The 26,746-nt window shown below is 45.8% G+C and overlaps 2 protein-coding genes across 2 annotated transcripts in view; both read right to left on the minus strand.

Moving 5' to 3' along the window:
* Positions 1–905: 905 nt before the first annotated feature.
* LOC128339342 (thyroid peroxidase-like) lies at positions 906–25,112 on the minus strand. The gene is made up of 11 exons (XM_053283074.1): positions 25,022–25,112; positions 21,026–21,386; positions 20,050–20,210; positions 15,770–16,028; positions 12,246–12,410; positions 11,902–12,139; positions 10,121–10,332; positions 9,429–9,593; positions 5,348–5,479; positions 3,742–3,838; positions 906–1,368 (listed from the first exon to the last, which is right to left on the minus strand). Exons 1-11 carry the CDS (start codon positions 25,079–25,081, stop codon positions 1,275–1,277), a joined length of 1,944 nt encoding a protein of 647 aa, XP_053139049.1. The 5' UTR covers positions 25,082–25,112; the 3' UTR covers positions 906–1,274.
* Positions 25,091–26,746, minus strand: part of LOC128324895 (thyroid peroxidase-like) — a gene marked incomplete at its 3' end in the record, with an annotated part of 29,505 nt that continues 27,849 nt past the window's right edge. Inside the window, exon 7 of the mRNA XM_053250082.1 lies at positions 25,091–25,228. Within this exon, the coding sequence (XP_053106057.1) occupies positions 25,091–25,228 (138 nt within the window). The remainder of the gene's footprint in view (positions 25,229–26,746) is intronic.

Genomic DNA, 26,746 nt, shown 5'->3' on the forward strand with positions numbered 1-26,746 from the left:
ATGGCATAAGTTGGACGTTCGCTGGTGTCTGAAGAAGTACATCAGTAGGACTGCGACCTTTCGTACCACTGACTCCTTGTTCATATCGTTCAATCCGCGATCGATGGGGTCAGCAGTTACTTCCTCAACTATAGCTAGATGGATCAGAGCCTGCATTGTGATGGCATATGAGGCACAGCACACTACACCACCAACACATATCATGGCGCATTCTATCAGAGCAGCAGCCACCTCGGCGGCTTTTTCTTCTAACGCCCCAGTGCAGGACATCTGTAGGGCAGCTACCTGGTCTACGCCATCATCATTCACCAGACATTATAAAATTGAATCCTTTGCCACCATCCAGGCGGCCTTTGGCAGAAGGGTTCTACGGTAGGTACTTCCCCAGGAATAATCAGGGGCGCCCCCGCCCGGGGTTGGCCAAGCTGTGGTATGTCCCAGGAGATGTCCCTGGCAACAAGAACCGAGAAAGGAGCGTTGGTTTCACTTACCGTGAAGGCTTCTTCTGGTTCTTGGTGCCAGGGACATCTCGATCCACCCAGCTGGGTGCTTTCTGCCTATTCCTGGTCAAGTTCCTTGTTAGCATGAGTCTGCAATGTTACAGTTCGGTTAACACGTACACATTTTTTCTTCACCTTGAGGGGGTTGAACTGTTACTGTTGTTGTTACCTGTTTTCCTTACCTATGGTGTCAGTCCGTCTCTAAGATCTGTAGAGAACGGCTCGGCCGAAAGAACTGGGGTGGGGTTATCCTCCTCAGCCCCGAGTGGGCGTGTATCTTTTTATCTTCCAATCAGATTCTGTCCTATCTCGGAGCTAGTGGGAGGCGATAACCCAGGAGATGTCCCTGGCACCAAGAACCAGAAGAAGCCTTCATGGTAAGTGAAACCAACGCTCCTTTTTATAATATAGCACTGTATTGCAAAGATAAAACCCGAAATAAGGCATCCAAAATGTGAACGACACCTTACTGATAGTGCAGGGACTGGGATGTAGAAACACAGGCAGTACTGAAGGACACTTTACAGACACGTAGTGGCACTGTTCTGGTGTCCAATCTGGAAATTGCCTCTGCTTTGCAGAACAGAAAAGGGATCTAATTCTCAAAGCATTCTTGGTCTTGGTTAGGACTTGATGAAAAAATCTGATTCATTCCCCATAATTCTTTGGCAAGAATATTTTGTTTTTGTCTTTCTTTTAACTGATGCTGTAGCTACAGATCCAGAGTTGCTGGGATTCCTGAGATGCCTGGGCTGGAGGACAGTGTGGTTCAAGTTAACTAGAGCTGGGCTTCTGGACTTTGTTGGAGTCACCGTGAGGGCAGTTAGCATCACTGGAAATAGCTACATTCTTCCTGCTCCGGGAGCACCTGAAAAACAAGTTGCAAAGGATCAGTCACAGGAGAGGGATGGCTGCTCTAGCATGTTGGGCTCTGAAGATCAGAGAAGCAGGAGTATTTCAGTTCACTTTCTAGTTCAGTCCCAGATTTGGGTCAGCTCAACCTCAGGAACATAATTAAGAAGCTGCCTTCTGTGGACTCAGAGGCAGACCATTAGGCTATCTAGCTCAGTATTCTCAACAATTGGCAGCATCTCTCTAAGGTTTTCGGCAGGAGTTTCTCGCAGCTATACCTGGAGGTGCCAGGGATTGAACCTGGGACCTTCTGCAGGCAAAAGTAATGCTCTAACTCTGAGCTACAGCCCCATCTCAACTTTTGCTATGGTTTGCTGTGAAACATATCCTTAGCAAAGAGAGGATTATAAAAACTACATGTTGGCAGGAGAGGAGAGCTGGTTTTCTGATAGCAAGCATGACTTGTCCACTTAGCTAAGCAGGGTCTGCCCTGGGTGCATATGAATGTGAGCACTGCAAGATATTCCCCTCAGGGGATGGGGCTGTTCTGGGAAGAGCAGAAGGTTCCAAGTTCCCTCCCTGGCTTCTCCAAGATAGAGCTGAGAGAGATTCCTGCCTGCAACCTTGGAGAAGCCGCTGCCAGTCTGTGAAGATAATACTGAGCTAGATGGACCAATGGTCTGACTCAGTATATGGCAACTTCCTACGTTCCAGGGATACATTCTGAGAGAAAGGTGAAAGAATGTTTCTGTGTGAAATCTAATGTTGTGCACTAAATTTACTAAACCAATGCTGAGGTCAATTTACCACAGATGGTGATGTCTAAGGTTGTAAGCTTATGTGGACTCACCAAGGAGTAAGTTCTATTGAACTCTTATGAAACTTACTTCTGAGTAATCATGCTTAGAGGACTGTAAAACATTTTGCACAGTTAAAGCTCATTATAAAAAACGACTCAAAAAATAAAGCGGACACACAGTGATACTGAAATGGGCATTCTTTTTCAAATCTGAAAAGGATTTGTGCAAGGCAAATAATGTCTTGCTCAGGAGTCACTGTATTTGGTCACTGTTCTATAGCATCAGGGGCGTAACTATAATACGGCAAGGGGAGACAGTTGTCTGGGGGCCCACTGCCTTGGGGGACCCCCAGAGGCAAGTCACATGACTGACTCCCTCAGCCGTGCACCCGCCCCGGCTTCCTTCAGTTGCATTCATCCTCCGAAACTGATGTGAGTGTTAAGACCTGGAGCTACCAGAACAGCTTGTCTTTCTCTAGTACCATTAAATGACTTGCATCATCAACAATCTACAAAACCTTTTTTAAAATAATTTAGGATGATGTTCTATTGTGGCACATAGGTTATGTATATATACATTTTACTACGCTTTTTGTTACCACTATTCAGCCTCATTTAAGATTTCTTTACTTCATGAGCTGAGCTTCAGTGAGGCGGGGCCCATTTTAAAATCTTGTCTCTGGGCCCACTCCAACCTTGCTACGCCCCTGTATAGCATAAAGGAGAGAAGAATGAACTGCAATGTGGCTCAGTGTTTGTTTCATGCACAGCACTCTCTGTTTGCAGTATGACAAAGATGCCCTGGTGTCTGCAATAGAACCAGCACTCAATGCAGCTCTGTCAGGCCAGAAAACAAGCACCACTTCTGTTCCTCATGAGCCCTTCAAAGGATCTCTAAACACAACACTTGCTCTTCTCTCTTTTAGGCCCAGAGCAGTAGCCCAACACCTCCACAGTAACACGTAGTTGAAAATGCAATTGCATAACAATCAGAGTTTCCCTGCTTGCAAGAGATGATATGAGACAGAAGCAGGGAACCTGTCTCACTACAAGTTCCTATGCATTACCATGGAGATGTGCGGGAGGTGGGGGGAAGAGAGAGAGAAATGTGAACCGTTGGCAGCCACACATCCCGCATAACATGCAGTTTGAATCTAAGCCTGCAATTTTAAACATAGTGGCTGACATACTTTGCAGAAAAGCACAGGCGTTTGGAGCACCACCTGTTCTGGGGTGTTTGTGCCTGTAAAGACCACCGATGGTGTTGCAGAACAGGCCTCTTGTGCTCCAGCTTAAAGTTGTGCAAATGAGACAGTCATTGAAAACAATCCCCAGGCTTTTCTTTGCATCCCCTGTGGATGAATCTTGCAGGTTTCATCCAAAGAAGGGAGAAGAAATATGTATTTCCTCACTTTGCATGAGAGCAGGCAGTGGGGACAGTGGAAGAGTACATCACTCATGCTTTCCTCAAATATCCAAAGAGGCACAGGTCCATTTAGTTCACTAGGAAAGCCACAGAAGCAGGATATGACTGAAGGGAAATTAAACATAACGAAAATGGAGGATTTCCTTTAGTTAATTCAACCATACCTTCTGTGTAGCATCACAGCTACAGTAATGAGAATAATTGCTCCAGCGACACCGGCTGCAGCTATGGTCAGTGAAGTTACAGTGAAACTTAGACCCCCTAGAACAGAAAAGCAGGAGCATGTTTAGAGTAGGTCTCTGCACCTTTTGAGGGACTCGGTTGAGGGATTCCAGTGGAAAGCCATATGCCCAAACAACTAGGACCCGAATTGTACTGTTGTGTACAGAAGTATGGTCACAATAAATCTAGACTGTGTTGGAAGTGAAGGACTATACGCTGTCTCTTGTCTCAGTGACTATCCCTTTGGAATGTAGATTGCTACTCTGAGGGACACTTCCTTCCTTCCAGCCACTTCCTTCCTCTCTTCCCTTTTTCTTCCTGTTCCTTCTACCTTGCAACATGCAAGCTCCTCTCTCCTGCACCATGTGTGCAGAGATGCAGAATCTATCTGCATCCAGCTAGCTAGATAGATTAGAGATCCTAACTCCTCACTTTCCTGTCTAGAATGGAGTTCTCTAATAAATACTACTTATATTGATTTGAAACTATGAACTGGCTCCAAGTTACTTTACTCTCAGCATACACACATGCCTAACTAAATTCCGCTGTGTTGTGCCTCTGTGCACTCTGCTATAATGAAAAAGGGTTTTCTCCTACCAGAAAGAATTCTCAACAGACTGCAGACAATGTAATGGGGATATTGATAGTTTACACCTGATGACCGGGAAAGTGGGCTTACTGCTCAATCGCTAGTCCTGATGGCATCTCTAAAGGCAGCTGAGCTTTGTAGTTTTTCTCTACATTGTATGCTTCACTTTTCAGAAAGATGCACATTACCATGTCCCTTTTTACCAGCGCACCTCTGCATACCACATCAGCATGTAGTTGTCCTACGCATGCCTTGTGCTGGTACTGTAAAGATAGAAATGTGTGGTCAAAAAGACATGTGGTCTGTTTTGCAGGTGTGCCTCTCTGTGTGGTGTGGAACATTATGCAGAGACAAAATAAGCTCCAAAGTGAACTTGTGATGTCTCCCTAATTCTGGGCCTCTGTCATTGCCACGACTAAGCCAGACTAGCAATTCTGACAATGCAGGTCCTGCATGTTTCTGCTACAGCAGCATTTCCCGGCCAGTGTGCCATGGCACACTTTAGTCTACTCTGGGACACTGTGGTTTTCCGTGCAGACTCACCTCATAATGCAGGGGTTCCCAACCTATGGTACTCCAGATGTTGCTGAACTACAACTCCTATCATCTCCAGCTATGGAGGGGGAGGAGGAGGAGGAAGAGGAAGAGGAAGAATATTTTCAGTGTACTGCTTAGAAGAAAAAAAAGTAAGCGTGTCCCATGTCAGAAAAGGTTGGGAAAGTTTAGAGGAAAAGTCAAGCAATCACTGACCACGATGTCTTTACATATGCAAGAATCTTCTCATCTCAAGGAACAATGGCATTGAATATTATATCACAAATATTTTGAATGAGGATGCTGATATCCACTGAGAAACCTTCCAGGTGACATCCCTGGGTGAGGAAATTAGTTATGCTTAAGTGCTTCATTCCCCAAAGCTTCCAGCTTTCCCCAAATCCAGCCCCTGAACGCAAACCTACTAATGCAGGTGGTGCCATCCTGAGACAGGGTAAGAGAACCTTCACAGGTGCATCTGAAGCCTCCTGGCATGTTCACACAGAGCAGGGAGAAAGGGCATGGGTTCACCCGGCTGGGCTCGCATTCATCAATGTCTGAAATGACATAAGAAACAAGAGAGAAAGAAGAATGGCTTTTAGTACTGCTCATTTGGGAATTTGTGGTGTTTGAAGCCTACTCTGAGAACAGCAGAAGTAGGTAAGCAAGCTTTTCTAAATAAAACAACATCAAGCCTTTTCCCTTCAAATTAACAGGAGGAGGGGGGATTTTGAGGGGCTGGTTTCTCATTAAGGAAGAAGTGTGTGTGTGCTTCTTGCCAGGGCTAGCATTTGCCAGGGCTTGCATTGGGGGCTCTGTGGCACTTAGTTGTTTCTCCCTGCTTGGAGGGGAACAGAGGGAGGAGTCAGCTAGTGCTGTAGTGAGTCATATCTGGTGGGAGGGCCCACATTCCTGTGAGCGATATTCCTGTGTCTCAGTTTGAAGCCTACTCTCTCTAGAAGAGGTGAAGGCCTGAGAGCTTAGCCAACAGGGCATTGGAGTTTTGTGTGGAGTTTAGCAGGGAAGTATGCAGGGGAGCCTGAAATAAGTCCCCTTGATCACAAGGAGCCCAGTGGGAAGAGAAAGTAAGTACTACTCCCTCCTTCATATTCTTGAGAAAGGAAGTTTGAACAGTTAAATAGCTGACCAATACAGCTAAGACCTAACTTTCTAATAAACTATCTCTAAATACAGTGGTCCCTCGACTTACGAACTACTCGACATAAGTATTTTTCGAGTTACAAACGGCAGTTTTAGATCCGGTTTTAGATGCGGTTTTTTCGACTTACAAATTTTTAGATGGGGTTTCCTCGACTTACGAATTTTACATGTGGTTTCCTTGACTTGCCTGCCTGTTTACTGCCTGTTTATTCTTGAAAAGAAATGTTTCTGTGCAGTTTGCAAGCCTTACTGGGGGTCTGGGTCTTTTTTCTAGGCTCCGGAACGCATTAATCCGTTCCCAATGCATTCCTATGGGAAACAGCTTTTCGACTTACGAACTTTTCGACTTACAAATGTGCATTCGGAACGGATTAATTTCGTAAGTAGAGGGACCACTGTACTGTAAACAGCCAACAAAACCAGTTATGATGATAGAAAGCCAGCAGGGGAGGGGGCACTTCCCAGTGTATTGAACAGTGTCGCATGTATGACTATTTGCTCCTTGAGCAGAAGTCATGGGTGGATGCTTGGTGCAAGTTGCTCTTGGCTCTCAGGGAACAAGTTTGTTCCCCTGAGACCAAGATGGCAAAGGGAGGACCTATTTCGCTGCCGTCTCTGCCGGGATGAAAGAGGCCATCCCTCAAGCCCGGCTTACTCACAAATGACACAGAGTGGATAATTTTGGGGCTCTGCGCATGCGCACGTATACGCAAAGGCCTGAAATCGCCCATTCTGAGTCATTTGTGAGTAAGCCAGGCTTGAGGGAGGACCTCTTTCACCACCATTCTCCAGTGCCCAACCTCACCTCCTGTGATGGTTTAGGAGGCGGGTGGAGCCTCCACTGCTATACAGAGGTATTTTTAAAAGGTAGGAAAAAAAGAATTAAGTTTACCTCCAGATGCTGCTCCCCAAGATTTGCTGCCATAGGTGGCTGCCTACATTGCCTATGCGGTAATCTGCCATTGCATAAATGATCTAGATTCTAGAAGTTGGAGTAAGCAGTGAGGTGGCCAAATTTGCAGATGATACCAAACTATTTATGGCAGTGAAATCCAAAACAGATTTTGAGAAGCTCCAAAGGATCTCTACAAACTGGGTGAGTGGGTTCAGTGTTGGCAAGTGTAAAGTGATGCACACTGGGAGAAAAAACCCCAATTTCACATATACGCTAATGGGATCTGAGCTGTCAGTGACTGACCAGGAGAGGGATCTTGGGGTCGTGGTGGACAGCTTGTTGAAAGTGTCGACTCAATGTGCGACAGCTGTGAAAAAGGCCAATTCCATGCTAGGGATCATTAGGAAGGGGATTGAAAATAAAACGGCTAATATAATGCTCTTATACAAAGCTATGGTGCAGCCACACTTGGAGTACTGTGTATAATTCTGGTCATCACATATAAAGAAGGACATTGTAGAACTGGAGAAGGTGCAGAAGAGGGCAACCAAGATGATCACGGGCCTAGAGCACCTTCTTTATGAGGCAAGGCTACAACACCTGGGTCATCCCATGAAATTGATTGCCAGGAAATTTAGGACCAACAAACGGACGTACTTTTTCACACAATGCATAATCAACTTGTGGAATTCTCTGCCACAAGATGTGGTGACAGCCAACAACTTGGATGATTTTAAGAGAGGTTTGGATAACTTCATGGAGGAGAGGTCTATTAACAGCTACTAGTCTGACGGGTATAGGCCACCTCCAACATCAGAGGTAGGATGCCTCTGAATACTAGTTGCAGGGGAGTAACAGCAGGAGAGAGAGCATGCCCTCAACTCCTGCCTGTAGGCTTCCAGTGGCATCTGGTGGGCCACTGTGTAAAACAGGATGCTGGACTAGAAGGGCCTTGGGCTTGATCCAGAAGGGCTGTTCTTATGTTCTTATGATTATGAAACAAGTTGTTGTAGCAAGAACTAATCTGCCTACTTTCCTTTCACTATCTCTACAACTGGACTAAATGTTTGTGCCTCAAACATTCATGTATTCGCCATCTTGAATTGAGGTGGATGGCATCATCATAGACTACATGTTTGAGTTTACTTTCTTCAGGATTCATCTCCCTCCCCAGCAGTGTTCTCTCTAATTTTTTTCATCTGTGTGTGGAATGAGTTTTGTTCTGGGCAGGAATATCAAGGCAGTGTGTGCACATATGCATTAAGAATGGGACCTTCCTTATTCAACCTGAGTGGGATCTAAAATTAACTGAGTGGACATAAAAAATTTTGTGAGCACAGGCATGTGCACATGCCTTAGAGGGAACACTGCTCCCCAGAGTATAGAGAAATTAAATCTCCAAGTGGCTGGGTGACGTCTCTAGTTCACCTGCATGTCAATGGGTGCACAACAGCAATATACCATGCAATGCGCAGCATATAGTGGGTGGAATCCAGTCTTCAGCAATAGTGGGTGGGGGACTTGGGTAGTAGCCCTTAGCATGAAATTGATGGATACAAATGTATCCTTATTTCATTTGCGTGATGTGGGAGCAGGGGCGGTGCCACCATAGAGCGAATGGGTTCAAAGAACCCGGGCCACCATGCTCTGGGGTCGCACTTTGCACCCTAGCCACAGCCCCTGCACCTGATGTCAGACACTGATGTCTGGCGTCAGATGCAGGGGCATGGCTAGGGGTACGCTGGCCTCCCTACGCGCCTGTGGGATGACAATGGCTTGGCTCATCTGCTTTGGTAGTCTGGAATAATGTGTTTTGTGTGCACTTTATCATCTGCTTTCTTTTGGTGTCATGCTTGTAGTCAGAACTGTACACCATGCCTCCCAAGTTGCCTGGCCATGCCTCCTACACATTCACAGGCATGACCCTATTTTTATCAATTAAATGTTGGAGGTTATATAAGATGTGGCCCTTGATTAACAGTGATACTACAAATGAGAATACTCAAACCAGCAGCAGACCGCATCATAAAGCAGTGTGGGTTGCAGGTGGGGATTCCACAGAGGCAGGGTTTTTGCATGCAATGGGTTGTTTTTTGTTTGTTTGTTTTGCATGCAGTCCTTGAACCACAGAAGACTCCTGCACTTTTAATAGCTGCAAAAACATGGAGGAGTTGGATAGAGGATGCTGTGATTGCATATGCTGTGCCAAAAGAACTTCTCCACAACAAATAACTACTAAGGCACACAAGCTAAGCATCAGCAGCCTTGCATGCATCAATCTTCTCATTGCACAGTTTCATAAGGGACCATCCATAAGCTGGGACAGTAAAGTAACAACACAACATAGAAAGGGGCATTCATTAAAAGTGTGAGTGAAAAGCAATGAGGGATTTAAAATGCCATACTTTATGGATAGCCTCCACTGCTTTTCCTGCCATGGTAAGCCTCACCTCGGCAAAAGGGCAACACGGTGCTCCACTCCTGACCCTCAATGTTGCAGGTTATAGAGGAAGGACCCTCCAGTAGGTAACCAGGCTGACACTCAAAGAACACGGAAGCTTTGCACTGAACAAAGAAGGCACCTTCAACCAGAGGGATTGGCCCACAGGGCGTGTCTGTGGAGACAAAAGCATCCAGGAAAAGGACTTGCCAGGAAATGCATCCATCTGAAGGCTGTATCATGTTGGAATTAATTCCCAGATACAGAAATTACTGGATGTTATATAAACGGAATGTATTTCTGAGTTTTATTTTAATGTTAAGAGCAAAATTTTAAAAAATGAAGCCAAGATATGATGACTTCAACCAAGGGCAGTATGTGTGCATGTTGTATTAGATATGCAAAACACAACGCAAAATCATTGCCACTGTGTGTAGGCATATGTTTTTTTTAAAGGACATTTTGTTGAGGCTTTCCAAGTTTCCTACAAAACAAAAGCAGAGTGACAAATAATGATTGCATATATAAGGGACTAACCCCTTCTGTATTCTCCCAAAGAAAAACCCAAGGGCTCTGTGGTCGCCAGGAGTCGACACCGACTCGACAGCATACTTCACCTTTATTCCCACTCAAAGATGCCTGAATGTTGCTGAGAATGGGCTTTCCCTTCTAGTTCAACGAATTGGGTATTCCAGGTTCTACCTGCTGGATCTTCTCTCCATGCAGTCAGGTTCACGCTTGGAATCTGAGGGCTGTTGCAGGATACAAAATCATCCGGGAAGTGACTGTTTGAGAAGACATCTGCAGGGAGGTGGCGAAGGTGGGTATTGTCACAGAGGATCCGGAACAAAGTCACCTTTGCCAATTCTTGTCTCTGGCGAGGAGTGAACACTTCTTCATTCTCCCACCAAAACCTGTAAAAGAAAATGCAGGGAAGCACGATTCTGTGCATGGACATATCACTCAACCACACGATCAGCTTCGCACTGTTACGTTACCTTTGCTAACTGAACAGAGGCACTTTTGAGGGGTCGATTCTCTTAAATTCAGCAGTGGGAGAGCAACTGTCCCTTTCCAGTTTCAGCATAGCGTCCCTCCAGGGGCTGTTGCTGGTGTCTACCTTAAGTTTATTTTTAGATTGTGAAATAAATTTTTTGGGACAGGGAACCTGTTTATATATGTATTTTCTGTGTAAACCGCTTTGAGAACTTTCGTACTAGTAGTAGTAGTTGTAGTAGTCATCATAGTAGTAGTACACTAGCCCAGAAAGTGTATAGGGAGAAGGGACCTTCTCCCTCTCTTTTGAAAGGAGTCATGCAGATTGCAGAGCTGGTGCTGATGCCTTGGCATGATGGGCCTATGTAGCTGCCGAATCCGGGGCCCATTGGGCCCTCTTGCTCAGTACTGACTGCACTGACTGTCAGCAGCTGTCCAGGGGTTCAGGGAGAGGTCTCTCCCAATCCTACCTGAAGACACCAGGGATTGAACCTGGGCCCTTTTGCCTGCAAAGCCTGAGCTCTGCCAATGAGCCATCCCCTTTGGCAATTCCTTTGATGGTGTGGATTGCCAGGACCAGGCAGCCCACCAGCAGCCCTCTGTATGTGTCCTGCCCCACTGAAACCTTTCCAAATGTCCCTGCAGTTGAGCCTGAACACTATGAAGGCTACTGTTTCTCCAGGAGCGGCACCCGTGTGCCATCCAGCTGTGCCACTTGCAAATACGAGGGTTGAAACTGGAGCCTCAGTAATGTGCACAGCTGAGACGGATATCTCTGGGTGAGCTGTGGTATGAATGGCAAGGATAAAGTAGACACTTCCCGGGCCTGTATTCAGGCCATGCTAGTTTTCTCTGTGTGTGGGTCTGTTTTTTTGTTTTTGTATTTTAAATGGAAGAACATTCAATCACAGGAGGCCTCACCTGCAGTCTGGACAGCCCAGACACAAGTGTAGCACCTCAGTGAACTAAACCTGCATCTGTTCATGCATCCCTTGTCTGTCCTTCCTCTCTTTCTGTTGGCTACTCCACTATCAGTTTTAGATTGGAAAGCCCTTGGGGGCAGGGACCTATTCTTCTTTTTTCTTTTTGCATATGTAAAGTACCATATACATTACTGGAACTGTTTAAACAACAATCACCATGTTTATTATTGCTCTCAGAGGGGAACAGTGACGTTATACATATCCAAGTGTCCTGCATCACTGTTGCCAGTGCAAATTGTTCTTCACCAACCCACTATTGCTGCTTTCTAAAGAAAACTACTTTGAATCGATCAGCATTTATTGTGCTACATATGCAAGACTACTGCTTTGAACTCAGCATACATTAATATTGTCCCTGGTTGTGTACTCACATACACCCACATGGTTAAAAGAACACCCCACTTCACTCATAAACATGCATTGTGAGCTAGAGAGAAACCCCTTCTCGCCACTCCCAAGCAACTCTGACTGCCGGCCCTAGAGGAGAACTGCTTTAAGCCCTACCTGTCCCCATCCCGCAGGACCCGGAACTGCCTTCCCAGCAAGCAAGCAAGCAGTTCTCCCACTCGGGCATCAGGCAGGAGGGGTTCTGCTATGGCACCAATCCAGAGATCAATGTTCTCGGGTGTCCCATACAGCTTGAGCAGTTTGTGAGCCAGGTAGCTGCTGTTGAGAATATGTTGTAGGTCAGAGAACGTGTGAGCCTCAGGGAGACCACAGAATCTCCTCCAGGAGTTGTAATCTGTAGGGAGCAGCAGGAAATGGCATTTGAACCACAAGTGTTAGCTCCAAGTCCACTGCCCCTGACAACTTCTTTCTCTCTTACCTGTCCCTGCAATCTCACACACCTGGCAGGCCATGGTCTCGGCCTCTTTGCAGATCCAGTGCAGCCAAGTCAAGAGCCTTCTTGGGATGGAAGAGCTTCTCCGTCAGCTCCTCTGGCATCATCTGAGTGGGCGTTTGGAGCTTTGCGAGGTTGAATATCTCTCCCCTCAGGATAGGGTCAATCCCTCCTAAAGTGGTTGATAAAAGGTGGGACTGAAGTAGGCAGTCATTATGGCAAAGCTCTAGAATGTAGGATATGGATGACTTATCATGGAACATTTTGTATTCTGAGAGAGATATGTACAAAATGAGCAAAATACATTGTATAGGCACCTGTTGCTACAAATCCACCTACGTAGACATTAGGGATGTGCACAATTTTTTATTTTTTGCAATTTCATTCAACCTTGAATTGAATTGCAAAAAGAAAACGAAGAAAGAATCAAATTTGAAATTTGCAAAATATCCGTGAATCGCCCATAGGGAACAATGGGGAAGTTGAATCACCCCACTGTTCCCCATGGGTAAGTCCTAGGGACACAAAGCAAAATAGGGGGGGAAAGTAGATACTTCTGTACAAATGGTGTGATAGAACCAGTACATATAATATCTTAATATGTCATCTTTCAATCTATTAAACCATGTTGCAATAGATTACGGTTTAACAAACAATGTGCAGTAAGTCTAAATAGCTCTAAATCTTGTTTTGTAAGTCTTTTGGAAGATAAATATAAATGTTCAAAGATGATTCTATATGCAATTTTCTGAAAACACAATATTGAATGCCACTTGAAATGACTGCAGAGCTGATAGTTGATGAAAATGGCTGTGAGTTCTTATGGCTGCAAGAGCTGATGAATGTTAGGATAGCTGCGAGTTCTAATGTTTGCAAAACTGGTAGCGCTAATACTCTTTCGTGCAAACTCCTTCAATTACAGTCAAAAACTATTAATACAGTTCTGTGGTCTATCATCTTCTTAAGGCTGTAATGTTTGTTTATTTACTGATTCTCCTGTTATTTTCTTGTAACCTTAAGAGCCTGTAGTTTCTGGAATATGCCAGTCCGGACCTCGGATGGAGGCCATTTTTGTGACCTCAGAGCATGCGCAGAGGCCATTTGCATCACCATGGGCTGCCACGGGCTTTAAATTAGAGATACATTTACTCCCCTCCCCCTGCCCACATGTTAGGGAATCTCCCTTTACTTGTAAAGGGAAATCCTCATTGGATTCCCCTTTACAAATATACCCAAACTGGTCTGCAAACCAGTTCTTAGAACCGGGGGCCAGTCCAGCTCAAACTCAGACTGCCCAAACTGGGCGGGTTCAATGTCAAGCCAACTGCATCCTCCTCCATCTCACTATGCAGCACATGAGGAGCACAGTGTATTGGGGGAGTTCCGACTGCAGAGCACTCTTGCTGTCCAGCTCTGTGGAAGTTCGGGCGGCCAGCACATGACTGGGTGGTGAGGTAGGAGGGTGCACACACCCCTTTCTACCTCGCTTTTAGCCCAGGTAGAAAACCCAGGCTACCCACTGGAGGAATGCCGAGATTGGTCCCAATTCTGGCAGTTCTCATAAGAACAACCCTGCTGGATCAGGCCCAAGGCCCATCAAGTCCAGCATCCCGTTTCACACAGTGGCCCACCAGGTGCCGCTGAGAAGCCCACAGGCAAGAGGTATGTGCATGCCCTCTCTCCTGCTGTTACTCCCCTATAACTGGTATCCAGAGGCATCCTGCCTCTGAGGCTGGAGGTGGTCTATAGCCCTCCAATTATTAGCCATTGATAGACCTCTCCTCCATGAAGTTATCCAGACCCCTCTTAAAGCCATCCAGGTTGTTGGCTGTCACCAGAGGTGCACTTAGGTACTTTTGGAACCTGGACCTAAAGGCCTTTGAAGCCCCCCTCCTTCCCTGCAAATTAAGCATCATCATGCTCCACCAGGCGACCACACCACCCGAGACAGACTAAAGAGGATTTGGGGCCCCCCAGGTAGGGTTGCCAACTGTCCCTCATTATGTAGGATGTCCCTCATTTCAGGGATGAAATGTTGGTCCCTATAGGGACAGCATTTCTCTCTCATTTATTCAATAGCATATAATTCAATTACATATATATATCAATGACACTCAGGCTCTTACCACTACATACACTGCCCAACCACCCCAGTCAGCTCCCCCAGTCAGCCCTCACAAACTCCTTCCTTCCTTCCTTTATTTATTTATTACATTTTATATCCTGCTCTTCTTCCAAGGAGCCCAGAGTGGTGTACTACATACTTCTATTTCTCCTCACAACAAACTTGTGAAGTAAGTTTAGGCTGAGAGAGAAGTGACTGGCCCAGAGTCACCCGGCAAGTATCATTCTGGAACTTGGGTCCCTCATTCTGGAACTTGTGTTCCTTGTTCTGGCAATGAAATGTTGGCAACCCTACCCCCAGGGGCTGTGGAGGCCCAGGACTTCTCATGACCAGCCCTACCCAGACTAGTGCTGTCCTATCTGGGTAGGGTTGGTCGTGAGAACAATCTAATTATCTAACATCAACAGCCTATAGGTGCTACTTTGCTATTATTTTTAATGCTCAGCCTCTAAATAAAGTGATAAATAAAAAACCAGCTTATTTCTCAGGACTGCTGTTTTTCTAAAATAAAAACAAACAAAATACATAAACAAATAAATAAAATAAAATATGGCAAACCCTATTACTGTAAGGCACTCAGATTCTCAAACCAGATGCTTTGCTCAGTGTGTCACCTCAGGAGCCCCCAGGCAGAAGGAATCACCAGCCTGCTGCCTACCTGCTGCAAAGCAGCGCCTCCCATACAATGGGCAGAAAAGGGACTGCAGTTCTGTAACTCGGGCAACTTGAGGAACCAATAGTGGCCTAGACATTCCTATATAAGTCGCTCCAGGCTTGATTTCTCAGTCTGAGAACAATGGCGCTTTACTGAGTCTAGGCGAGTCTAGTCAAGCCATCTGCCCATGACCATAATTTCTGCCTCTGCCCTTTCTCTACCTGATTTGACACTTGACCACAATCCGTCTTGACCACAGCTGTTGCCTCTGTCCCCTTTGACCCTCATCACAATCAGATCCTCCTAGCAGCAGCCTGCTTTGGAGTCAGGCCAAGACCTGGCATGGGTGACATGCATGGCTCCTGCCACCAAGCAGGGTCTTTGGTAAGTATGTAAGGACTTGCCCTGTGGAATCTTATATGCACATTGTGGCAGAGGCTTCCATAAGATGTTTCAACAGATGCAGCTGATGGTCAGCTGCAGATTAGGTTGTGAAAGCTCATGTCACCATAAATTAACTAAGGTGCTACAGGAATTCTTTGTTGACTGCAACGACTGATAAGACTACTCTGCTGGAAATCATAGATTTGAGAAATTGCTATGCTACAGCACTAACTCTGGTCAGCAGTTCTTAGGCATTGCTAGTTATTGGGACGCAAATGATTTCAGAGCAAATAACACTGGCTGATACGGCTGTGAACCAGACAAGTCTTTCTCCCTCCCTCCACTTCCACTGCTCTCTATTCTGTACCTTCCTCGATAATCCTCCATGGAGAGAAGAATGACTGATGAAGAGAGATGCTGGGGTGATGGGGATTCTCCTCATAGTTTTCATCCAAACGGGAAAGGAAAGGATTGATGGTTACATGGGCAAAGCGAAATGCAGCTGTGGCAAAGACGTTGGAGATACGGGGGTCAACAGACTTGTGGTAACCAGAGTACAGAGGAAGGTTAGCTTTGGTGGCTTCTGGGCCAAGAATCTTTGGGACATAATCCCTCCAGTTTATAATCTACAGAGAGAGAGAGAGAAAGAGAGAGAGAGAGAGAGAGAGAGATCAGTCGGTTTGATCTGATGTCTAGTGAAATGAATGAAAACTATTTCCGTCTGCTTTGGACTAGGCCGAGTCCAGTACAAATGAACATAGGAGAAAAAGGGGTGAGAACACTGCATGAAGCTGACTGAGAAAAAGAGACTTTCTTTGCGACTCCTAAGAGATAGGGGTGATCATTAATCAGGTGACATTGTACCACAGCATGCCTGTTAACCACTTTTTTTGTTGGTTGCCTGTAGCATGGAAAGGAGAATTCGACCACATATCAAGGGTAGATGTGTGGGGAAATGGTTGTGTGTATCCACCGTCCACAAATCTCTTCCTTAGCAATGCTTCTGCTACCTATTTGATAGTGTTCAGGACAGAAGTCTCAAGAGGGCTATACAGTGATGTTCAATAGCAGCCATAATGTACCCAGAATGTTGGGGGGCAATATGCTAAATCATTGTAAACCGCTTAGAGAGCTTCCAGCTATAGAGCAGTATATAAATGTAAGTGCTATTGCTATTGCTATAATTATATTATATTATATTTATATTATATTTATATTATATTATATTTATATTTATATTATATTATATTATTTAAAATATTTCTATATCACCCAAAACTTGTGTCTCTGGGCATTTTACAGTTAAATTACTCCTGGACCCAGGCCTCACCCTGGTATCTCAGGTGGAGGCCATGGCCAGGAGTGCTTTCTATCAGCTTCGGCTGATTCGACAGCTGTGCCCATTCCTTGAAGAGGATGACCTCAAAACCGTGGTGCATCAGCTGGTAACCTCCCGGCTTGACTATTGCAATGCGCTCTACATGGGGCTACCTTTGTACATAGTTCTGAAACTTCCATTAGTTTAAAATGCGGCAGCCAGATTGGTCTCTGGGGCAACCTGGAGAGACCACATTGTGCCGGTCTTGAAAAAATTACACTGGCTGCCGATATGCTTCTGGGCAAAATACAAAGTGCTGGTTATTACCTTTAAAGCCCTGAATGGCTTAGGTCTGAGTTATCTTAGGGAGCGCCTTCTTTTACATGATCCCCACCACACATTAAGGTCATCTGAGGAGGTCTGTCTCCAGTTACTGTACCACCGGTGCGTCTGGTGGCGACTCAGAGGCGGGCCTTCTCTGTAGCTGCTCCTGGGCAATGGAATGCCCTCCCGGCAGAAATTCATAATTTGAGTTCATTACTGTCTTTCAGTAGAGCCCTTAAAACTTATCTGTTTGGCTTGGCCTACTGTATTGTCTGTAAACTATTGTAACTGTTTTAAACTGTTTTAAATGGTTACCCTGGTTTTCCAGGGTTTTTAGCTGTTTGAATGTTTAAATTGGTTTTATTCTGTTTTTATAGTTTTGATTTTAATTGTTAACTGGTTTTAATTGTTTTTATTCTGTTGTAAACTGCCCTGAGCCATTTTGGAAGGGCATATATACATCGAATAAATAAATAAATAAAAAATAAAATCATTTAAAACATTAAATCAATTAACAAAATCATTTAAAAGATTAAAAACATTTAAACCCCACTATTAAATTTCTTTTAAACTATAAATTTAATTCAAAGCCTGGATGAATAAATGTGTCTTCAGTGCCTTTTTAAAAGTTGCCAGAGATGGGGAGGCTCTTATTTCAACAAGTATAACCAAACAAGTAGGTCAATGAGATGTTGATACTATGCTCAGGCTAAAACAGGAGAGAAGAAATAGTGGCAGCTCCATCATACAGTTGCACCATGAGAGATGCAGTTCTGCTGGGAAGAAATATCACGGGATAACACGCCTTGAACTGGGCCAACCAAGGAATGTAACAAATCGTACATTAAAGCTTGATGGAGGCTCTGGTTTCAGTCCTTGCTCCATCATGAAGCTCACCAAGGTTTAGGCCAAATCATGGGGCGACACCCAGATGTAGTTAGTCATGACTAAGTCCCATTAAAATTAATGGGAGTTAAGTTAGTCATAATGACAAACTTATCTCATTGATATTAATGGTACTTAGCCATTACTAACTTCATCTGGATGTTGCTCATTATCTTTCAGCTTAACCTGCCTCACAGGATTGTTGTGAGGATAAACCATTACAATTACTGAAAAGCAATTTTATGCTGGAAAGTGCTATTAAATGGACATATACTGCTAGAACAACAGTGCCCACAAAGCAGTTTGCTTGACAATTATGCTTAAAGCAAAAACTCATAGTTGGGAGCTTGCCAGCTTGCCAACGTGCCATAGTTGGGAGCCAGAGAATTGCTTGATTAGTTCAAATTCATATGTGAAACTGAACCCACACCTCCTACTCACCTCAGTTCCCCGTCTCCACCTACCCTTAGAGGTGCACCTCGGTCATTTTGGAGCCTGGGCCTAAAGGCCTTTGGAATCCCCCCTGCCACCCCACTCCCCACTGCAAGTTAAGCATCATCCCCCTACACACACACACACACACACCCTGTGACACATGCAGTATTTTCAACACATGGGTTCTTGAGGGCAGAAACAGCAACTGAACTCACAAGAATGTAAGAATATAAAACAGGTCTATTGATGCAAATATGCATTAGCAGAAACATTTCAACACACAAATTAACATCTTCCCATCTTACATATTTCTCCCCACCCCCACCCCGCCTCTGTCGCTAAAACAGAAGTCACGCTTGGCCGTCCAGCGTAGGCCACAGTCACACTCAGTTGCCCAGCACAGTGCAGGCTGGCGGTGCGGTGACCACACCACCCAGGACAGATGAAAGGGAATTGGGGGCTGGGGAGGCCCTGGACTTCGGCCCAGAAGTCCAGGGGTAAGAGCACCTCTGCTTACCCTTCCTATATGTTCCTGTTTCTCAGTCTATTGGCTTCTTTTCTTCTCCCTTTCTTCAGCTATCTTACTTCTGGACTCTCTGCCCTTCGTGTTACTCTGCTTCTCATGATCTCTTTTTTAGCCCTCAGCCTGCCCTTCAAAGTCACCCCTGTCCCTAGTGTGATGTTTTAATCCAATCCAAACTGATAACTTTCCCTCCCCTCAAAAAACCAGGGCCACAAATATTCTGTGAGGCTCTCTAAGCACTTGAAATGTCCCTGACAATACCATGCACTGGCTCAGCCCATCAACCATGGCAGGCACAGTGCAATAAAGACAATCTTAATGTTTAAAAGACATTTAGATTTATGAGAAGAAAAGCACTTAATGTTAATGTTTTCTCTCAAGAGTCCGTCACATTTGGTGAAGCTGCATGCATGACGCATTAGAGAAAACAATTTGTTGGAAATGTTCCTTCCATCCCTTGTAATAAGCACCTGCAACCACTATGAAAGGGTGTTTGCATTCCAGGAGAGAGCTCAGTGTTTTGCAAGTGTTTGAAAAGAGCTTTTCCATTTCCTTGCCAACTGCACTTTGACCCCGACATTAGCTTGTGGTTCTTGAATATCTTCCCAAGAGGCCTCCTGAGATTAGAGCTACTCTTATACAAACAGAGCGGTGCATGTTAAAATTGTTGAGTGCTTTCAGTGTTACAAATTCCTCTTATCAGATAAGAGCAGATTCTGCAGAACAAGGTAGTATGCAGTGCAAGCAACAACAGTAGTACTGATTCCCTCATTCATCAGGGCCAAACTGGACATTATGCTGAACTCAAGGTTGCCCCCCGCAAATGCCAGCTGCACATTTAGGCCCCCACTGCTCTCTAGAACTTCTAACAAGACTCACTCTTGTTCTGACATCACAACTGCTGTGCAGTTCCCTGCCCCTTCTCCGTTTCATTGGCTACCACTGGCAGGAGAACACGGAATGTCATGATGTCAGGAGACAGGTGATTTCAGCTGGCATTACAGAAGGGAAGGGGGAACCAAAGGCACAACTGCAGTTTTTGGTGGCAGAGGTGCATTTAGCAGCATGTTCACGTATAGTTTGGCCCTCACTGGGAACTAAATTCTGTGAGATGCCAGTAGTGCAGGGAATAGTGAAGCAGGGCCACGCCAGATGTCCTGACCTGGAGGTATGCGCCGATGATTTTACGTGTCTCCTGATACAGAATTTCCCCACTCCACTGGGGGTTGAGCTGGTGGAGCATTGTAGCAATTCTGTTGCTCTCCCTCAGGAAGACTGTATGCAGAACTTGCATTCCTAAATGCTCATTGGCCCGGGAGTCTCCTGGAAGGAAAGAGAACACGAAAGCCTCCGTTTAATGTTCTGGGTAAATGGAATAACATCTATGTGTCCTTTGGCAGACTTATGTGTTCAGCAGAAATTAAAAATGCTATGTGTTCTGGACAGCACTAACAGAACTGAATGCTTTTATCTTTCACTTGTTCTGGCTTTAACAGTTGCCCCAGCCCACCCCCCCTCTCCATCCTCTTGGATCCCATTGTCCATAATTCCTGCCACCACTGGCATATACAGCTCCCTTGTAGACAGAGTCAATTCTAGCCGAGGGTGGGGGGAGCCACATCCACAGCCAGTAGATGGCATTCTTGACTTTTTAGCACAGGGGTAGCCAACTTGAGGCTCTCCTGCTTTGGTTTGACTATAACTCCCCAGTTGCAATTTATTGACGTTGAGGACGGTGGAAGCTGTAATCCAACAGCAGCTGGAGGCCACCCCTGTTTTAGAGGGTAGAAAGAAAATACAGTCTCCTTATACACTCCTTCTGCATGGTCAGAGTTGATCCACAGATAGCGAAGGACTACCAAGCGCAACAGCTTAAAAATGGCTTCTGATTCTCAGTCTAACAACAACAACAAAAGACTCCCATGTGATTGATAGGTGATTTTAACACATCTTATTTAGTGCTATACAATGAATAGTATCCAGAGCACTGTTAGCATTTTGTTAGTGTTTTGACAGCATGGCCACCAGAAGAGCCTACCTGGTGGTGGAAAAGGTTGACAAGCTGACATTTCTGAGAGCATGCATGACCATCAAAAAGTCCTGCTGGTTGGAAACATTGCTGAGGTGCTGCACCTTACCTGCCACAAAGCAAGGGATGTCAGAGGCATTGGCAAGACAGGAGTTCCGAGTCAAGGCACAAGGGTTTGGGATTTTTTTCTCAGCAAAGGGCAGGAGCGGGAGGCCGCCATCGGAGAACTCTTGGTTGATGGACAGCAGCCCCAGTTCCTGGGTGAAATTGCGGAGCTTTCTGGCCAGCGAGGCCGCACTGCCATAGATCATGCTGCCATCCACAAAGGAGGTGAGGCTGTTCAGCTGCTCCCGAGGCTGTAGCTGTCCCAGGAGGAAGCTGGATATGCCACTGCCACAAGCTGGTGAGGAGCGGATAAAGGGCATGCACTCCATTGCCCCCAAACTCCGACGGAAGTCACCAGCAGGGATCTGGCACAGGAGAAGCACAGCGGTGAATGGATGCCTTGCTGCCTAGCACTGCAGAGAGATGCTAGGAGGGACCAAAGGTCCTGTTCCCTATTGAAAGGCAGTGGGGAAGAGTTGATATAGAAGTTACTGCTAGAGCACATTTTCTGTATAAAATGTCCACGGCTCTGTGTCCCCCCACCACCCAGAGTGTTGAAGGGGTATCCATGATGTACACAACAAATATCTATCCACTCATCCCTGTTCATGAGTTTCGTAATGCTTCAAAAATCTGCAAAACCTGCTTGATCAGAGACCATAGCGGAACAAAAGAAATGAGTACAGGGAAACAAAGCCCTTGTCATGTCACCTCCGGATCGCTTCACAGGGACTGCCTTTTCCCAGGCACAATGTTTGGAAGAGGGTGTGAACCAACTGCGGTGATCAACTCTATTGATCTTCCTGGTGGTGGTAACCCAAGAGAACTAGCACTTCTGTACAGCAGCTTGGGCACTGGTCCAAGGGCTACTCCAAAAGAGATAGATGAGGGAGACACTGATCATTGGTGCTAATCAGCAAGTTTTGTACATAGTGAGAAAGTAGGAACAAAACCTACTCAATATGTAAATCTGGCAGTAATGGAAAACTGGTGAAAATGTTAGCCTAATGGGTGACTGCATCCAAGGATTTAATTCATATGAAAGTCCTGATCATCACAATTACATGACTGCAATCTTCCCCCTCGTACAAAGTCTTCCATTCAAGTGCTGGGGAAGGAAAATGACAGGGGGAGACCATTCACCTCCGGATTTTCCATCTCCTCCGTTCAGAATTCTGCATGGCAAAATGTCTCTTGCGACACTCACTTCTCTTTGGGGGTGAACACTTTTGGATTTTTGGCTTTAGTTTGGGGCTTTTCTTTAGGGGAAAAAAGAGTTCCACAGCTGTTGATGGTAAATTGTGAGCTCAAGACCAGTTAGGTCTGATGGGTAGGAGAGAGGAGCAGGGTTGTCAATCCCTGAAAATGAAACCTGTTTACAGACACATTTTTACAATAGCAAGACTCAGTTCATGTATTTACTTTGCAGCTGTAGGTCCCTAGGAGAGATCCAGCCCCTCAGGGGTTATTCTCTTCCCTCCTATTTGCCTCAGAACTCTGGACTGAAGTTCACCACCCCCGTCCCCCCCCCCTGGGTCTTCCTGTTCACCCAGGCTTTAATTAGATATTGTTTTAATTCTGTTTGAATAGTTTTAACTTTTAAAATTGTAATTGTTGAAACATGTCGATCTTTTTATTGTTTTATAAACTGCCCAGAGAACTTGTGTTTTGGGTGGTATAAAAATGTTAACAAACAAACAAACAAACAAAAAACACTTCCTTGGGCTCTTAAAGAGTACAGCAGCTCACCAACATTTCAGGCAGGAGTCTCTCCCAGTTCTACCTGGAGATGCCAGGGAATGAATCCGGGACCTTTTACATGCAAAGCAGATACTCTACCACTGAGCTATGGCCCCATCCACTAAGGTAGGGCTGCACTACATCAGCCCTCCCCCTGTTTTTGGACTACAACTCCCATCATCCCCAGCTACAGTGACCAACCATCAGGAATTATGGGAGTTGTAGTCCAACTGAATATTTTACAGCAGACAGTGCTCCCATGTGGTCACTATCCAAATACAAACCAAGGTGAACTCTGCTTAGCAAAAGGACCATGAAAAACATTCATGCTTGCTACTGCAAGACTGGGTGTCAAAGACAACTGATGCAGCTCTTGCAAGAAGCCAATGCCGGGCTTGGAAGAACTCAGCCTCTCATGCCCCAGTGCAGGAGTCTTCTGATCTCCTCTCTCTGCCTCCTCGGCACTTTCCAGATTACATGCTAAACAGGGGTAAAATGCTTCAACTTGGCAGGATCATATTGAGAACAATCCCCAGAATCTCAAATAGGAAAATACAGCTATTTTTCTGCAATGGACTTGCAACGTTGTAGCTCTAAAACACAAAGATAAAATTGGAAATAAGGCGTTGGAAATTTGAACGGCGCCTTGCTGTCAGCGCAGGGACTGCGGTGTCACAACACAGGAAGTACGGAAGCACACTTTGCAGATCCATAGTGACACTGTGGTAGGGGTTAGTCTGGAAAGCGCCCTCCAGAGCATATTTCGGACTGGGCCAGGGCCCAGATGCTCCAGCAGCTGGCTCAGCTTTTTCTTTCCAGATGCGACAATTGGGCTGCCCCTCAGTGTGAGGGTGTCTGCTGCCTCACAAGAGCTTGCATAAATCTTTTAACATATCACATACATGTCTTAGTACCTTTGCAGACATCAAAATGTTTTCCCAAACTTTATGGGCATGTCCAATTTTAGCTCATATTTAGACTCCGTGAATCAGAGGTGCTCTTACCCCTGGACTTTGGAGCTGAAGTCCAGGGCCTCCACAGCCCCTGGGGGCCCCCAAATCCTCTTTAGTATGTCCTGGGTGGTGTGATTGCCTGGTGATGTGATTGCCATGATGATGCTTAATTTGGGGGGGGGGGGCTCCAATGGCCTTTAGGTCCAAGCTCCAAAATTACCTAGGTGCACCTCTGCCATGAATTTACGGACAGCTGGCAACCCTACAGAAGAGGGAATCGAGAGTTCCACTCTTTTCATCATCCATACTTTCCCCCAAGACTTACCCCACTCACCTACTTATTATTATTAAGAATATGTATATATTACTTTTCAACCGGTTCTCAAATCAGTTTACATAGCAAGAGAAAAGAGAAGATGGCTCCCTGTTCTAAAGGGGCTTAAAAACCAACTGAAGAAACTTCTCCCTACACCTCCAAGATGCCCAGTCCTCACATCCATCACTGAAATGATGGCCTTAAGTGGAGCAAGGATTCAGGCCAGGTCCCTTGGCTGCCTTCCCATCATACCTCAGCCAGGCTTGTAGCCTTATATCAGGCCTGCACAATATAAGGCCGGGGGCTGGATCTGGCCTGCAGAGACCATTTTGTTCTCCCGCAGGTGGGAATATAATGCAGCAACAGCAGGAGCCATGAAGAGCTCTTGGCTGACGAGCAGCAGTGGCTCAGTGCAGTTGGTGGCTTGAGGCCAGAGGCCCCCTGTCTGCCTTGCTGGCCCCCTGACCCCTTGGGCAGAGCCACCAACACCATTTCTCACCCCTCTTTTCCCTACCTCTGATTCCAACCCTCTGCCCCTTCCTCTCATTAATATTTTTGACAATTCATTCTAATATAATAATTAACATGCTGAACATTGACCTCGGCCCCCACACATCAAGCTGAGGCGGGTTCCAGCCCACTGGGCCATTTGGACTGAGTGCACCCCTGCCTTATATGAATTGGTGCCTCCATCTGTTGTTTGTCAGGATGCAGAGATGGCGGCAGCTTGAAAAAGAACTACAGGCCTCTCAAGGGTATTTGCATGTAATAAACAGATTATGTAGAGCTACTGGTCAGCACAAACAATGCCTCTGTGTAAGCCTTGCAGCCTAGCTGTGAGCCCAGCTGCCTCTGAGCATTGCTGCATGTGCTGGAAAAAGGAAGGGGTAAAAGCCGTCACCATCAACTTGACTGACAATTTGGACTTGTCTTCTTCCCAGCTGCAGGGCAAGTCTTCCCTTGTTTATCACCACCAACCCCATTTTGTTACCTGGATGGGGAAGCATGGATTCTGGTTGACACATGCTTGGGAACAATCCGTTCCATCCATGAAAGAAATGGTGCTGGCGCTCTGGGGTGTGAGATCCATGTCATGATCAATCCACTGGCCCCACTCTACCAGCATACTGGTGTAGGAGCTGTCCAGGGAGATGTTTTCATTCCGGGTATGCAAGATTTCATGGGAAACCTGACGCACCTTAAAGAGCAGAGATTACAACCATCAGAGGCCTATACAATGTCTAAGCTGCACTTCTTTGAGCACAGATGATGAATTACAATTGTGGCTTTGTGTAAATTTAATTTCATGCCATTTAACTGGCACAAATCAGCCAGGAGCTCGCTTCATTTCAACTGAATAGAAGTTAACAAGAAGTTAAATGATAATAAGAGTACAAGCATTAGCACTGAGGGATTTTTAAAAGCCTGTCATATACGAGGCTGGGTGATTTCCTCCAATACTACAAGTCACTTACAGAGAGAAGTGAACTGAAAAGTATCCGTGCACATCTTACCCAGTGGCTTCAACTGCGTTTGTGAGTCAATATGATCAACTGGAATTCCTGCTCAGTCAGAATTTTAAGGCTGGTCTACAAGCCACCTAATGCCGCAGTGGGGAAATGACTTGACTAGTAAGCCAGAGGTTGCCGCTTTGAACCCTGCTGGAGTGTTTCCCACACCTATATTGTGCAACAGCAATATAGGACGACCTATCTAGGCAGCAGTGATACAGGCGAGCCTGGTGGTTCTCTGGTGGCTAGCCCGCCAAAGAAGCCCTCCCCTTAACCCAGGTTAGCAGAGTGAATGCCACCGGGAGGCTGAAACAAGCCTCCTGGTCCCGAGGGCCTCCCCAGGATGCCTCACACACTCGTGCAGGGTATCCTGGGACTTCCGGGGCCGCCTGCCTCCTGATCCCTGCCGCCCCAACTGGCGATGTGATGGAGCTGATAATTGTGTGGGTGGCTGATTGGGATCACCATCACCATCCCACCCAGGGATGGCTTGGCGATCGTCCAAGGGGAGGGGTAAGTTAACCCACTCCCCCTGCAGACCTGCCAGGAGCTCTTCTCACCAATTGTGAGAAGAGCTTCATTGAATAGAAGTTGCTTGAAGCAGGACCTCTTATGTGTAAACCCATTTGCCAGAGAGATGCATGCCATTTCCCTAGCAGCCGATGGGGAAGAAGTCACCACAGGCAGGTGGCAATCCATATGGTGTGTTATGTGGCAGCTTCATGTTACAGCCAGCACGAGCACTTTCCGGTGACTCTGTGCAGTGATTTAACAGGCACACCTGCCTTTATTGGATGATCTCGGAGAAATGTCTTGCCCGAGCTAAAGTTGTATGTATGATGTGATATATGCACAATGTTCCTTCACATGAGAATTCCCTATTTGTGTTAATGGAGGAAGCTTATCTGAATGGACAAAACAATGAGAAAACAGGACAATTTTCTCTGTTGAAATTAACAAGAAAGCCATTCCCAACACAGGAGCTCATGCCCAACACAGATAGTTGGATCAGAGTGTATTATCTCAGAGCTTCTGTTCTCCACCATGTAAAATGGGGAAATGAATGGCTTATTACACAGGCCTGTTGTAAAGACAAAAGATTTAATGAGTGGAAGGTACTCTGCGTACTAAAAATGCTTTTGAAGTGGAAAATAATAGACACCACATTTTACAGATATAGCCTGACATACCGATTAAGAGTTGTG

Source organism: Hemicordylus capensis, chromosome 1, assembly GCF_027244095.1.
Source record: "Hemicordylus capensis ecotype Gifberg chromosome 1, rHemCap1.1.pri, whole genome shotgun sequence".
Taxonomy (NCBI): Eukaryota; Metazoa; Chordata; class Lepidosauria; order Squamata; family Cordylidae; genus Hemicordylus; species Hemicordylus capensis.

Excerpts from the sequence above, each read along its gene's own strand:
- LOC128339342 (XM_053283074.1), bottom strand. The coding sequence starts at position 25,081 with ATGGATGGAACGGATTGTTCCCAAGCATGTGTCAACCAGAATCCATGC. Across the intron at positions 21,387-25,021 it reads ATCCATGCTTCCCCATCCAG|ATCCCTGCTGGTGACTTCCG; the intron begins GTAACAAAATGG and ends CTCCTGTGCCAG. Across the intron at positions 5,480-9,428 it reads CGTGTTGCCCTTTTGCCGAG|ACATTGATGAATGCGAGCCC; the intron begins GTGAGGCTTACC and ends ATGTCATTTCAG.